Source organism: Ctenocephalides felis, unplaced genomic scaffold, assembly GCF_003426905.1.
Source record: "Ctenocephalides felis isolate EL2017-DRISC unplaced genomic scaffold, ASM342690v1 CF-g0.4_SCAFFOLD_01170, whole genome shotgun sequence".
In the NCBI taxonomy this organism is placed as follows: domain Eukaryota; kingdom Metazoa; phylum Arthropoda; class Insecta; order Siphonaptera; family Pulicidae; genus Ctenocephalides; species Ctenocephalides felis.
Window position 1 is genome coordinate 59,347,851 of NW_020537324.1, and position 13,243 is coordinate 59,361,093.

The 13,243-nt window shown below is 30.3% G+C and overlaps 2 protein-coding genes across 3 annotated transcripts in view; one reads left to right on the forward strand and one right to left on the reverse strand.

The window, feature by feature from the left end:
- LOC113368366 (beta-1-syntrophin) overlaps nt 1-13,243 on the forward strand; it is a 100,977-nt gene that overhangs the window by 1,301 nt on the left and 86,433 nt on the right. Inside the window, exons 1-2 of one of the 2 annotated variants that reach the window (XM_026609911.1) lie at nt 2,204-2,772; nt 12,021-12,255. In XM_026609911.1, the coding sequence (XP_026465696.1) occupies nt 2,521-2,772; nt 12,021-12,255 (487 nt within the window). In that variant the 5' untranslated portion in view covers nt 2,204-2,520. Of the gene's footprint in view, nt 1-2,203; nt 2,773-12,020; nt 12,256-13,243 lie in introns of those variants that run through there. The other variant, XM_026609912.1, reaches the window with a different exon arrangement.
- LOC113368368 (mpv17-like protein 2) lies at nt 155-1,213 on the reverse strand. The gene is made up of 2 exons (XM_026609914.1): nt 1,058-1,213; nt 155-987 (listed from the first exon to the last, which is right to left on the reverse strand). The coding sequence occupies exon 2, from the start codon at nt 956-958 to the stop codon at nt 335-337; it is 624 nt and encodes a 207-aa protein (XP_026465699.1). The 5' UTR covers nt 959-987; nt 1,058-1,213; the 3' UTR covers nt 155-334.

The following is a 13,243-nucleotide window of genomic DNA, read 5'->3' on the forward strand; positions in this document are numbered from 1 at the left end:
TTCTCTCAATTTGGAAAAGAGAATTTTGTAATGAAAGCATATTTTTGTAACAATAATTTATTTATCACAATTAAATTTTTGTATTTAATATATATATATATATATATATATATATATTTATAAATATGTGTATATATGTATGAGTACACAGCACTCAATTTAATTTCTCGTTAATTGTAATTGATCCTTGTACATTGAAAAAGTTAAAATTCCAAGTAAAGATGTTGACAAAATAATTTTCTGCCTAAATTTTTATAAAGATATGAGATTTAAGAACAATTGAAAATTTACTATATATACATATTACAAAAATTCAAATAATTGTTATTCTTTGTCAAATACGTTGTTCTTTTTCATGATTACGATCATTGTCAGCTGGGTCATGTTTCACATGTGATGTGTATATATCATATCCCAAGGATATCGTATTATCATATAACACTCTAAACCTATGAGGTAATATATAAAAGTTTATGATTTGGGCTGGCGGCCAAACTACCCATTCAGCAGCGTAAAGCCTCCAAGCCTTTTTCTTAATTTCCTCTATTAATTCATCTTTACTAGTTTTTTCTAGTATAGCTAATGTAATAAAGAACATAGAAATGCATATTGGTGAGCATACAATTTGATCTATCACAACTTTTTTCATGACTATTCCTATTGTGCGTCCTGGCAATCGTTTATCTAGATATTTGTACCAATTATGACATATTATACCCACAGTCATTCCAGAAATTGACATGTGGTGTGTTCTTAGTTGATCATACTTCTTTAGTTCCCCTTTTAATATTTCATAATGTTGTTCAATCACATCGCCCACTGCTGATAAAGAGATTGATATTCCCACATTAGTGTATAAAAGATATTTATTACTGAATGCAGTTTTGGAAAATGTTTTAAGTCTATTAAGTAGAACTTCTTTTAATAGTTTTGTAGCTGTGATACTAGCTGGGTGCATAATATGGATTATGGCCTGGTGATTAAAATCTGTAAATAAACATTTGTGTAAACTATATTTGCGTTTAGCATATTTTTATATAATTGCAGGTCTTATTACCCTTTATTTTTCTGTGAGGTATATTATGTAATACTTGGACGACAAATAAGTCAATGCCAGAAGCCGAAAGACTTCAGAAATGTACATAACCTCACATTTTTGACGTAAGCCTCACGAGGAGGCCATCATTAATGCTCGTGAAGTTCGCCACAAAGAACGGCATAAAATTTGTAAAATTTGAGCCTAAAATTAAATATATTTCGGTATAATTGACTAATTTCTTTATTAATTTTAAGCATATTTAATAAAATAATATATAAGTCAATCAAATTAATATATAAAAAATTAGTATTCTTTTATTCAATATTCGAACCCATTTTTATTATTTTTTCCCGTTGGTACGTGTAGATGACAGTGTAATACGTTTTAACTAGACTGACACGACCGAGCCCTGAAATCATTTTACTCTTTCACTCAGTAATGTCGAAAACAAGCGTCGTGATACTACTGTTAAATGTTGGCGGAATAATTAAATTTTGTCTTAATAAATAAAAATAGTGGACAGTGCATATTACTATAAAAAATATTAGATGCAGAAAATTTTGCTTTCAACCAATTCAAAAACCAACATAGTTTGTTTATACATGTTTTTAATAAATGCTACTGTCAAATGTGTATTTTGAAGTGAATTGACACTCTTGTGCAGAAGTGAAATATTAAAAAGATGTTATCAATGTATGAAAGAAGAACTTTTTGCATTAGTTATAAACAAAATGTTGGTAAATTGTGAAAAACCGGAACATTTATGCATGGGTGTAGCCTTCGCGGTACATAAAAGTTCGATTCAATAATAACACGATTCATGTGCGAAATTATTAATTTTTAGTGTGTTAATTTATTTTATATTATGTGAAGAGCTTATGAAATTTAATAGTGCATTTATAACAGTACTTCCAATTGATGAGTATATATATTTTATTACAAAGTCGTAAACAGTTTATTATTATTATAGCTGCATTTTAATATTTTGGTTTAAACCTAAGTGATTAAAAATAATTTAATATAAATTTTAAAAAAAATGATATTCAATTTATATATTCGAAGTACATTGCAACAAATATTGAAATGATATAACTATTTTGTTAAGATTTAAATATTGTGTATAAGGACTAAAGACAAATGTGTTTGGAAAATCTATATGATTTTTAATAAAGTTAATTTATACAAACTGTTACAAGTGATTGTGCAATAAAACAAGTGTAATTTTTAAGTATTTCTCAAAAGGATATAGATAACAATAATGTGACTCTGATTCTTGACGATTCTGATTTACCACCATAGCAAAAAATGCTATAGTAAATAATTAATCAAAGCAATTTGCTTTTACCCCAGCAAATAAAAATTGATCATATCACCAAGATATGCTGGTTTCCCTCACATGATAGTATGTTCACCAAGAAGTGTTGCCCAAAAATCGACCGCGTTATTGTTTACAATTGCATTTGCTTGCTGTTACCTTCGTGATGGCCACAATCGGTTCGGATGGAATTGGCAGTAGCCGATGTGGTATTTTAGAGACTCGGGTGCGAGGTTGTTGGTATAGAGTGGCAGTAGTGTTGGAGGCAGATTATTTGAGTGTCACCCTTGATGAATCTTGTGAGACTTCGACGGCACTAAATGGTGGTGCATCGTTACTCAACAATAACAACAACCTGCCGGAGACGCCGTGCCGGGACGCCGATGTTCCGGACGCTGTGGCTAACCAGAAGCGACAGGTAGAGGTTTTGATGGTTTCTTGTTTATATATGTACTTATTTTTGACAGCAAATTTGGATCTGCTTAAACTTCTAGGTCGGCAGTTCGTTCATTTTTAGATGGGATTAGGTTTCAATTGAATTTTTAGGTTTGCTGGCTTAGTCGAAATTAAAATACGTTTTTGTTATTGGGCAGTAGGCAATGCAGTTGTTAATCAGTAAAAAAGATTTTTTTTTATCGATTTTTGATTGTAATTTTTATTTGGCGTTCGTTGAAAGATGGAGAATCAAATCGACAATTTTTGTCTTATTCTGCTTTTTCATTTCTGCAAAATTAAAAGCCTCACAAAGAGTATTGCTTTTTTCATGGTGACGAAGCCTTAAAAAAACACCAATGTTAAAATTGGTTCTGGTGGTTTTTCACTCAAAGATGAAGAACGCTCTGATCCTTCAGTTCAAGACTCTAACTCTAACTCTAACTTACTCTAACCACCAAATCAGACGATTAATTTTGATGTCTACATTGAACAACTGCAGTTTTTTTTCTATATTTATTATTGGCTCTTGACTTACATCATTTGGCCATATGCCATTCGTACAATTGTTTAATACAAATCCTAATAAATAATTAACTTATAAATTAATTATAGCATTATTAACACGGGACGGCACCGATTTCAAAACAATCTACTTTACCGGCTGAAAACTTGATTTCATTGTGTATGTTATGCAATTTGTTTGATAAAAATTTGTGGTCATTGAAGGACATACATTTATAATATTAATTTATTTTTGATCATTTTATAAAGAATGGTGACGTTCAAAACAATTTCCAAAATGCATTTTTATTGCTTAAAATGATTATATTATTTACATATGCCGGAAAGTTTACGCTTAAAGGCTGTGGTTTCCAATCTGTGGGGCGCGAGGCTATTCCAAGGGGTACGTACTGCTTTTTCTAAAGTACTATTTTCTGAAAATAAACCAAAAATGTTGAATTGATTTAAAAAAAATGAGTAAATTAGTGGGGCGCATGGCATCGTGCCTTAAGGCAAATTGTTGGTACTTCCCGTACTTAAAAAAAATGTTTTCTTTATTTTGAAATATTTTGAAAATTCTGAACTTTTTTTAAGGCAATCGTACTGCTTTAACTGCATAGAGATGAAATATCGAAGCGCGTAAGCGCCGCGTCGCCGTCTACCTGATAAACATTGGTACGGAACCCATAGGAATGTAAACAAAATTTATACTTATTGTTAAAATCTCTATAAAATATCTGATAATTTGATGTGCATATGTCTAATGATCATTTTTGACCGCTGAATGGTATTTTTTTTACTTTTTGCACTAGATCTCCGAAACCGCTAGATCTGCCTTCATGAAAATATAATCAGTTTTTCATTTTGTCAATAAAAGTAAAATGTTTTTTGAATTATTAAAATCGGACGCTCCGTTCTCTTAAAAACTGAGTTACCGTTTGTGGCACTTCTTGCCCCGTATCTTCGGTACGGCTAGACCTGCATATGCCGAAAACTAATGAGCACGTCTCCTTGTCACCAGCAATCGAATGTTTTTTGAATAATTGAACCGTGTTCCCGAAATCGTCAACGTAAATTTGTATCCGCACACACACACATCCATTTTTTCTTAGGTATGCCATAATGTTCAGAAACCTCTGAAACGTAAAGATATATACAAATTTTCATTTTCGATTTTTTTGCCACAAAATACCACTTACAACTATTTATTTTATTAAAATTATTTCCATATTAAAAATATTTTTATTAGAGTTTTTGTGTATATGGACTATGTGTATCATTTTGCAACATGCTACACAAATACTGAAAAGTGTAGTTCCTTTCTGAATTGTTTCACATAAATTGAATGTTTTTACGTCTGTTTTTTATTATATGTCAAATCCAATTAAGCAACTACTAACGTGATAAAAATGAATGTTATTTTTATGAAGAAAACTTCAATTTAATAGTCTCTTTTTGCTCGGCTGTAATTGTTAACGTAACTTATCAAACATGATTAATTTATGTATTATCCACTAATCAATTGATTTTATAATTCAGTAGCGGCAATTAAATCAATCAAAAGTTATTTCCAATTCTGGTGCCAAAACAAATATGCTTTATCATTAAAAACTATTTATTCAACTATTCACTTTTAATGTGTGAAATTCTGCATTTTGATTTTGATTGAAAATCAATTTGGCAAACTGATGAGAGAAATAGATATTTCGGTTTATATCGCGCCTAATTGATCATCATTGATACATTGTTTACGCTAAATAACGCGAACCTATACAGAGGGTGATTCAATTTGTATATTAATGTAGCAATTAGAATTATTTGCTTGTGATTGAAACTTTATATGTTAATACAGTATATGACGTGATATGAATATGGAAACTATATTGATAGTATATATTCAATAGATACTGAATATCGTGGTAGTACACTTTACATAGCCTGCAAATACAATAGCCTAATTTGGTGAAGTAATGTTATATTATTATAGCAATCAAGATATAGTAATATCTTATAATATTATTAATTATTGTAAGCTGATCTACCTAACCTAAAAATGATGTTATATTAGAAAAAAACTAGTGGTGCACGGCATCGTGCCTTAAGGCAAATAGCTGGAACTTTCCGTACCAAAAATTAAATTTAAATTTAAAAAACACTTCTTTTTAGAACTTTGAAAAAACCAGGTTTTTGAGAATGTTTGATTTTTTTTTCTTTTTTGAAGTATTTAAATTTTTTTATACTTTTTGAAAAAATGAAAGTTTTTCAAAGTATTCGCGATACTATAGCTGCGTAGAAACGAATTATCGAAGCGCGTGAGCGCCGCGTCGCAATCCAACGGATAAGCATTGATACGAAACCCATAGAAATGTAAACAAATTTTGTTTTTATTATTAAAATATCTATAAGATGTCTGATAATTTGATGTGCATATGTCTAATGATCACTTTTGTCCACCAAATGGCATTTTTTTACTTTTTTTAATGGTACTCCACCAAAAAGTTTGTCAGTTGTTCACTTCGTCAATACAAATAGAATGTTTTTTCAATTATTCAAATCGGACGCTCCGTTCTCCCGAAATCTAAATTACCATTTTCGGTTCTTTTTGCCCCGTATCTTTGGAACGGCTAGACCTGCTTTTGCTAAAACTAATCAGTACGTCTTCTTATCAATACGTATCAAATGCATTATTCAAATCGGTTGATCCGTGTCCTCGAAATCGTCGACGAAAATTTGTCAACACACACACGCGCACACATATACATACGCACAAATATACACGCACACATGCATTCATTTTTTCTGAGGTATGCCAAATAGTCAGAAACCTCTGAAACGTAAAGATATACAAAAAATTTTCTTTTCGATTTCGATAGGGTGTTAGTTAAGACTATTAACTATAAAGTTCCATCAAAATTGTCAAAAAAAAAAAAAATCTAAAAAACCAAAAGGCTCTTCTTAACCAAAAGGTAATCAGCAAAATTTCCAATTGATATCTTTCGAACAGTTTTTGTATTTTCAAAATCGGTTCAGAATTTTGGGCAAAAACGTGAACGATAATTTGCTCTCTGTTGCTAATTCCAAAAAACGGCTCGAAAGGACCTTAATCTGCTCTTTTCGAGTTTTATTAGAAGGTTTTAAAATTTTTGAAATCGATGTAGATGTTTTTAGGAAAACGTTGACGAAATTAGAAATTTTCTTTCTCATACAGTCACATATATTTTTATCAATTTTGGCGTTAAACGATTCAGAATGACTTGAAATGTCTAGAAAACATAAAATTTACAAATCGGATTTCTTGGCAAATTATTAAGTGGAAACTAGAAAGCATTACATTGCAGATCTTGTGAAGACGAAGTTTATCAAATCGACTTTTGAAATTACTTATAATTTTATTTTCAAAATTTGTTCGCCATGAATGGTAAAACTTTTGAAATAAAGAATACAAGGTATAATTTATTTTATTTTTAAGTTTTATCAACAGTTCTGTAATCATCAGGATTTTTCCAAAGTTGTTCAGATTTTACTGTTCATTTTCAATCAAAACCGGTATGTGGTTCAGTTTGTATAAATATTTAATGTTTTTTAATATAAATATCAAATTATTACTTTAATCTAGTAATCTAGTAATAACCTATTTAGGTGTAAGCTTTATTTTGTCTTGAAGTAGTAGTTTCCAACTTTTTCGTACTACGAAAAATGTTTTTTTCGAAATTTGGTAAATATTGCGCCCCCCTTAGTTTTGACAACAATCTAATTTTATAAATACTCAACTGATATTCGTTTAATGATATTTGTTTTATGGTCGGTCTAAATACTCTAAATGATAATAATAATAAGTAATAGGCTGCCCGAAGGCAGGTCCATGGTGTAAGAGCATCAGTGATTTCCTTCCTCTTTCTTGTTTATTATTCCCATTACATTTCGTTACTATTAATTACTTTATACACTTATATGCATTTTTTTTCCAAACTTTTATTTCCATGTTTCCTGGTCTTGGGCTTCGACTTTCAGTTCTCTGTATTTTTCTTTCTTGCGTAAAACATCAATCATCTACATTCTTCTTCTTCCCATTCGTTTCAGTTTTTCTATTTTACCTTCGAATGCATCATATAAGAGGCACTCTTTTTGCAGAATGTGTCCGATCCAGTTTCCTTTTCTTTGCGCTCAGCAGTGCTTTCTTCGCCTACTCTTCTCAGGACTTCTTGATTTTTACTATCTCATAGATAGTTTTTGTCGACCTTTCTTAGAGTCCACGTCTCTGATCCGTACAGAGTTATGCTCCAGGTCTAAATGATATTACATAATGATCTTTTATACTTTTTATCTATGCGAGTGTATTATTTTTAAGAAAATTAAAATTATTTTTTAATGGAAATTGCGGGTTGAGTCTTGTGCATAGAGGGTCAGATTTATTCTAACTTTGCCAATGAGGGGTAGTTAATAAAAGTAATTGAATATAATAACCGTAATTATCATCAGGCTTTTATGCCTTTTTTGTCGTAATTACCGTTATTACCCTCTAATGACTTAGTTATAAAAGGTAATTTGCTAAGCACCGAGTAATATACAAAGAAATTTGAATGTTTGTATCAAATGATTAACTCATTTGGAATGTATCTACATATTTAACTTCTTATAGTAGTTTTTAAGCTATAGTAATCGCAAAAAAATCGAAAATGAAAATTTTTATACATCTGTACGTTTCAAAGGTTTCTGAATATTTTGGCATAACTTAGAAAAAATGATGTATGCGTGTGTGCGGATACAAATTTTCGTCGACGAATTTGGGAACACCGATCAACCGATTTGAATAATTCAGAAAACATTCAATTTACATTGATAAGGAGACGTACTGATTAGTTTTTGGCAGGTCTAGCCGTTCTGAAAATACGGGGCAAAAAGTGCCAAAAACAGTAACTCAGTTTTTAAAAGAACGGAGTGTCCGATTTTGAAAATTCAAAAAACATTTTACTTGTATTGACAAGATGAAGAACTGATTAAATTTTTGGGAAGGCAGGTCCAGCGGTTATGGACTCTCAATAAAAATAAGTTAAAAAAATGGCGGTTAAAAATGTTTATTGGGCATATGTATATCAAATTATCAGATATTTTATAGAGATTTTAATAATGTTTACACATTTTGTGTAAATTTTTTTGGGTTCCGTACAAAAATTTTTGATTACGGTACGGGAAGTTTCAGCAATTTGCCTTAAGGCACGATGTCATGCACTCCACTAGTTAAATATCTCAATTTGTATAACAAAATATATAAGTTTTACAGTTCCCAAATGTGTAATATATGCAATTTATACGCACTGATCGTTTGCTTTATTTTACAACAATGTCGTAAAACTTCATTTGCATTATTATGTAGGATATGCATTGGTTTATGTGCTGCTATTTTGCGCAAATTAAACCGAAATTACTGAAGGCTATTAACTGTCATGCATTACGGAAAAATATAAAATAATAATGAGTCCATAAAGGTTTGCGTCTTTCCGTTTAATAGGTCTATTTAAGACATCGTAAACCAGAATTGAAGTTCGTTAATTTGGAAGAAGCGTTGTTTTGCTTGCTATTGGCCATAAAATTGCAGATAACTATTTTCAGGATTTTCAAACAGAATAGAGCACTTCAACTTTATGTCACAACATACAATTTGATTCTTCAGCAAAATTTAGAAATGGAATGAGATTTGATTTTTGAATATCATAGGAATACCTAAAACTTTTACAATTTTAGAGAAGTAAGAATAGGTGTAAAACTCCCATTATTAGACCAAGCATTTTTATTACTAAAGTAGAAAATAAAATAGAGCTCTTCAAGTTTTATGACAAACCATATAATTTGATTCTTCCAAAAAATAGGGTTTGCTGAAAGAGAATGAGATAAGATTTTTAATCAATAATTACAATCATAACATTAATTGTTATTGGGGAACATCTAATTTTTTTAAAAATGTAAGAGAATCAAGTATACATTTAATTATCTTTAACAGACAAAGCATATTCTTATTACCACACTAAGAAGTTTAACATTATTCATATTTCTAAAATTAATTTTTTTATTAATTTGTCTCTTTTTTAATAGCAAATTTTTCTTACTACGAAAATATAAAGTTTGATATTTTATTTGAATTTGAATTTGTCATTTGTCTGGTAATGAATGATTTGTAATGAAGCAAATATTTTTTGAAAGTATTTAGTACTAATAATTGATTCTTTCGTTGATTAACCCTTACAATTTCAATAAAATTATTAATGATCAATTTTTTTTGACTATTTTTATATACACAATTTAATAGTCACAACTTAGGAGACAACTATGATAAAATTTAATATATAATTAAATGACACACTAATATATACACTTTTATATACTTACGTTTATGAGATAAATATGTTTGATATCAACCTTGGACAGTCTGATATCTAGCAGTAGTTATATTTGTTTTTACTTGAAAACATAAGGTATCTATATATGATATCTATTACTATGTCTTGAAGTAAAGACTAATATTACTAACGTTTGATATCAGGCTGCTCGAGATGGATATCAAACCTATTTATGTGTATATTTTCTTATTTTAATTTAATAATCCTTCGCCTGCATCGCTAAAATGATAAAAAATCAGTACTCGACAAATTTCAATAAATGTGGATGGGTCAACCTTCAAATTATTATTCTAATACTAAAAATATATCAAATATAGGTGGGCTAACCTTCAAATTATAATACTAGATAGGTCTTCTAAAAATCCACATAATTAATAAGTATTATCACAGATCTTAGATCTTTTTGGAAGTTTGGACAGTTGTGAAAAAAATATTTAAGAGTTGTCCATTAGATGTTAGGTTATTGATAATTTTTTAACATTGCTAATTCCAATAGATTTTAATATTATTACAGTACTTCTGAGAGAATTTTTAAAACGTTAAATTTAATAATAACTTTGCGTAGTAGGGGAGACTGGGTACGGTTGTGACAGGGTACAGTAATAACAGTTGTTAGTACTGTACAACAGCTAAACTACAATGCTTTTGAGATAGGGTCCAAAGCGAGAAAGATGAAGTATGTTTTTTCGAACAAGTTTCCATAAATGAATTGGGTCATCGCCTTGCATTAACATGATCTGTAAATCGTCAATATAGCTAAACTATACTAATTTTGAGATTGGGTCCAAAGGGAGAAAAATGAAGTATGTTTTTTTGAACAAGTTATATTCTTGAATATAACGCAGCGCCATGCATTAACATAATCAGTAGACCGTTATAAAAGCTAAACTATATTGACTTTGATATAGGGTCCAAGGGAGAAAGATGAAGTGTGTTTTTCCGAACAAGTTTCCATTATTGAATTGGGTCATCGCCTTGCATTAACATGATCTGTAGACCCTCATAACAGCTAAACTATACTTATTTTGAGATAGGGTCCAAGGCGAGAAAGATGAAGTATATTTTTTCGAACAAGTTTCCATTATTGAATTGGGTTAGCGCTTTGCATTAACATGCATTGCTTTTAAGGAGTCAAAAGTAAATCTTTTTGGTTCGATTTTTTTTTAATAATAACTGTTATTTGTATACCAGATTAATCACTTGCTATTTTGCTGTACGTTGAACATTAATAGTTAATTACCGGCAATTAGTTTTTGGGTAGATAATTTAGCTCATATCAGTCACAGCGATTATGTGTTTTCAAAATTGTGCGTTGGATATGGTGGTGACAAATTTTGTGGGTACGGTTGTGACATGTATTTTTTGTACTTTTCGGATGAAAATTAAACAAATAAAAATCTAAATCAAGTAAGACGTAATACGAAAGAGAACGGTAAAGGTTGTGACACTCGCCAATTGTTTGCCTGATTTTATTGTATGATTAATCGTATTAAGAGCAGTATTTCTACGAAGGCAAGTGTTCAACTTACCATTTAAATTGCTTATCATCTACATAACTGCTAAATTAAAAAAATATTGGCGATCGATAAAATGTGGTGCAATCGTTCCTAGTCTCTTCTCTAACATTTGAACATTTATTGTATACATATTAGTATCATATTTGCATTGCAATGATTTAATGATTTTGATGAATTTGGATGGGTTCGTGCTAATAGTTGGATAATAATAATAATAATAATTAAATTGTGTAAATATGAAAATTATAACCATGTAGTCTAATGGAATATTATTATGGAGATAGGTATAATGCGATATTTTCAAGTAAAATCATCAACATGCTGATGCCATAATTTGATGTTCTTTTTTTTATTCATTCAATATTATCCAACAGTTATTGACAGAACTCTATAAGTTATAGGGCTAAATACCACATAGGCAAATAATAATAATCACAGAAAGAAATAAAGAAAAAAAAAATTATAATAACTAAATGAATGAACATGAATAAAAATTAATTACAAATAAAGAAAGATATGTAAATAATGTACAAAATAAAAAAACAAATTGTAGTGGTTGCTCTATTAAGCAACTGACTATAGAAAACAATTTTTTACATTAAGTCTATAGGCAGTTTCTTGTGTAGTCTTCCTACAAGCGGGTTATCAAGCAGATGAGCCATTGTTGCTCATCTTGAATGATTGTAAATTTTAGCATGACGTCTAGTACTGGTATTTTTTATGACATCCACTACAAAAGGGATGTTGAGGTCTAACATTAATTGTCGTTTATTTCCGTTCTGAAGTATGTCGTTAACATGTTAAATTTCTAATTTCAGGTGCGCGTTGTTAAATCCGACAATAATGGCCTAGGTGTCAGTATCAAAGGCGGTCGTGAAAATCGTATGCCGATATTGATAAGTAAAATATTTCGTGGTTTGGCGGCCGACGCAGCGGGTGGCTTGTACGTGGGCGATGCCATATTAAGTGTTAATGGAGAAGACCTAAGGGACGCCACTCATGATGAAGCTGTCAAAGCGTTGAAGAGAGCAGGAAGGGTTGTGAATTTAGAAGGTGAGTTTTGGAAATTTTCTATTAACCTTTAATAAACGAACGCATTACGTAAAACTATGCCCAGGTCGACGGATTTAAAAAATTAAGTGCTTCTTTTTCAAAGCTTGAGAAGTTGCATACCTAATATTGCTTTGTTGGGTTTGAACAGTTCGTCTAATATTGCTTGTTGACCAATGTTCAAATTCATTTTCTACCTGCATTGTTGTCATATTGAAATTAAAAAAGAAAAGCCCAAAATTCTTCTTGTATGTTACGATTACTGTAACTTACGATTATTGTAAAATATTTACAATGTCGCGAGTATGGCTACACTTGTATGGTTTAATTTTGGTTATACCCCATCAAGCACTTTACTCCAGTCATTATAGTAAGTTCACTCCGAAATTCGAGATACCCAGCTGTAAGTCTATAAATACTTGTATATCGACATTTAAAAGTTATCTCAAAACCTACATATGGTAGGGTGTACGTCATATGTAGGTTTTGTGACAACTTTTAAATGTCAATATTTAAGTATTTACAGACTTACAGCTGGGTATTTCGAATTCTGAGATTTTTACCTAATTTAAGCTGAAATGACTGGACTACTTGAGAATTGATAGATCTTGATCTTACTAAAAATCAAATGTCACTGGTAGTACCTATTACCTCAGATTATTTAAATAGGCGTCTTATTGTCGCGATGAGCAAGTAAGCAGAACAAATTTGCTTAAAATGATGCAAAACTCGGTAATATCTTTTGTTTCCACTTGTGTAATAAGTGTTTTATTATTTATAACGTATTAAAAAAAAATTTGAAGATGAATTTTTAAATTTTCAAGTATTTTATCCCAAATCTCTTTTTTTTGTCGCCATGTGTAAGTGAGGCAGAACAAGGCTGCTTAAAATAATGCAAAATTCGGTATTGTCTTTTGTTTCCACTTTTTCTTGGGCTAATGTTCAAGTAGAACTATAGCAATGTAATAAGTGTTATAATATTCAAATAACG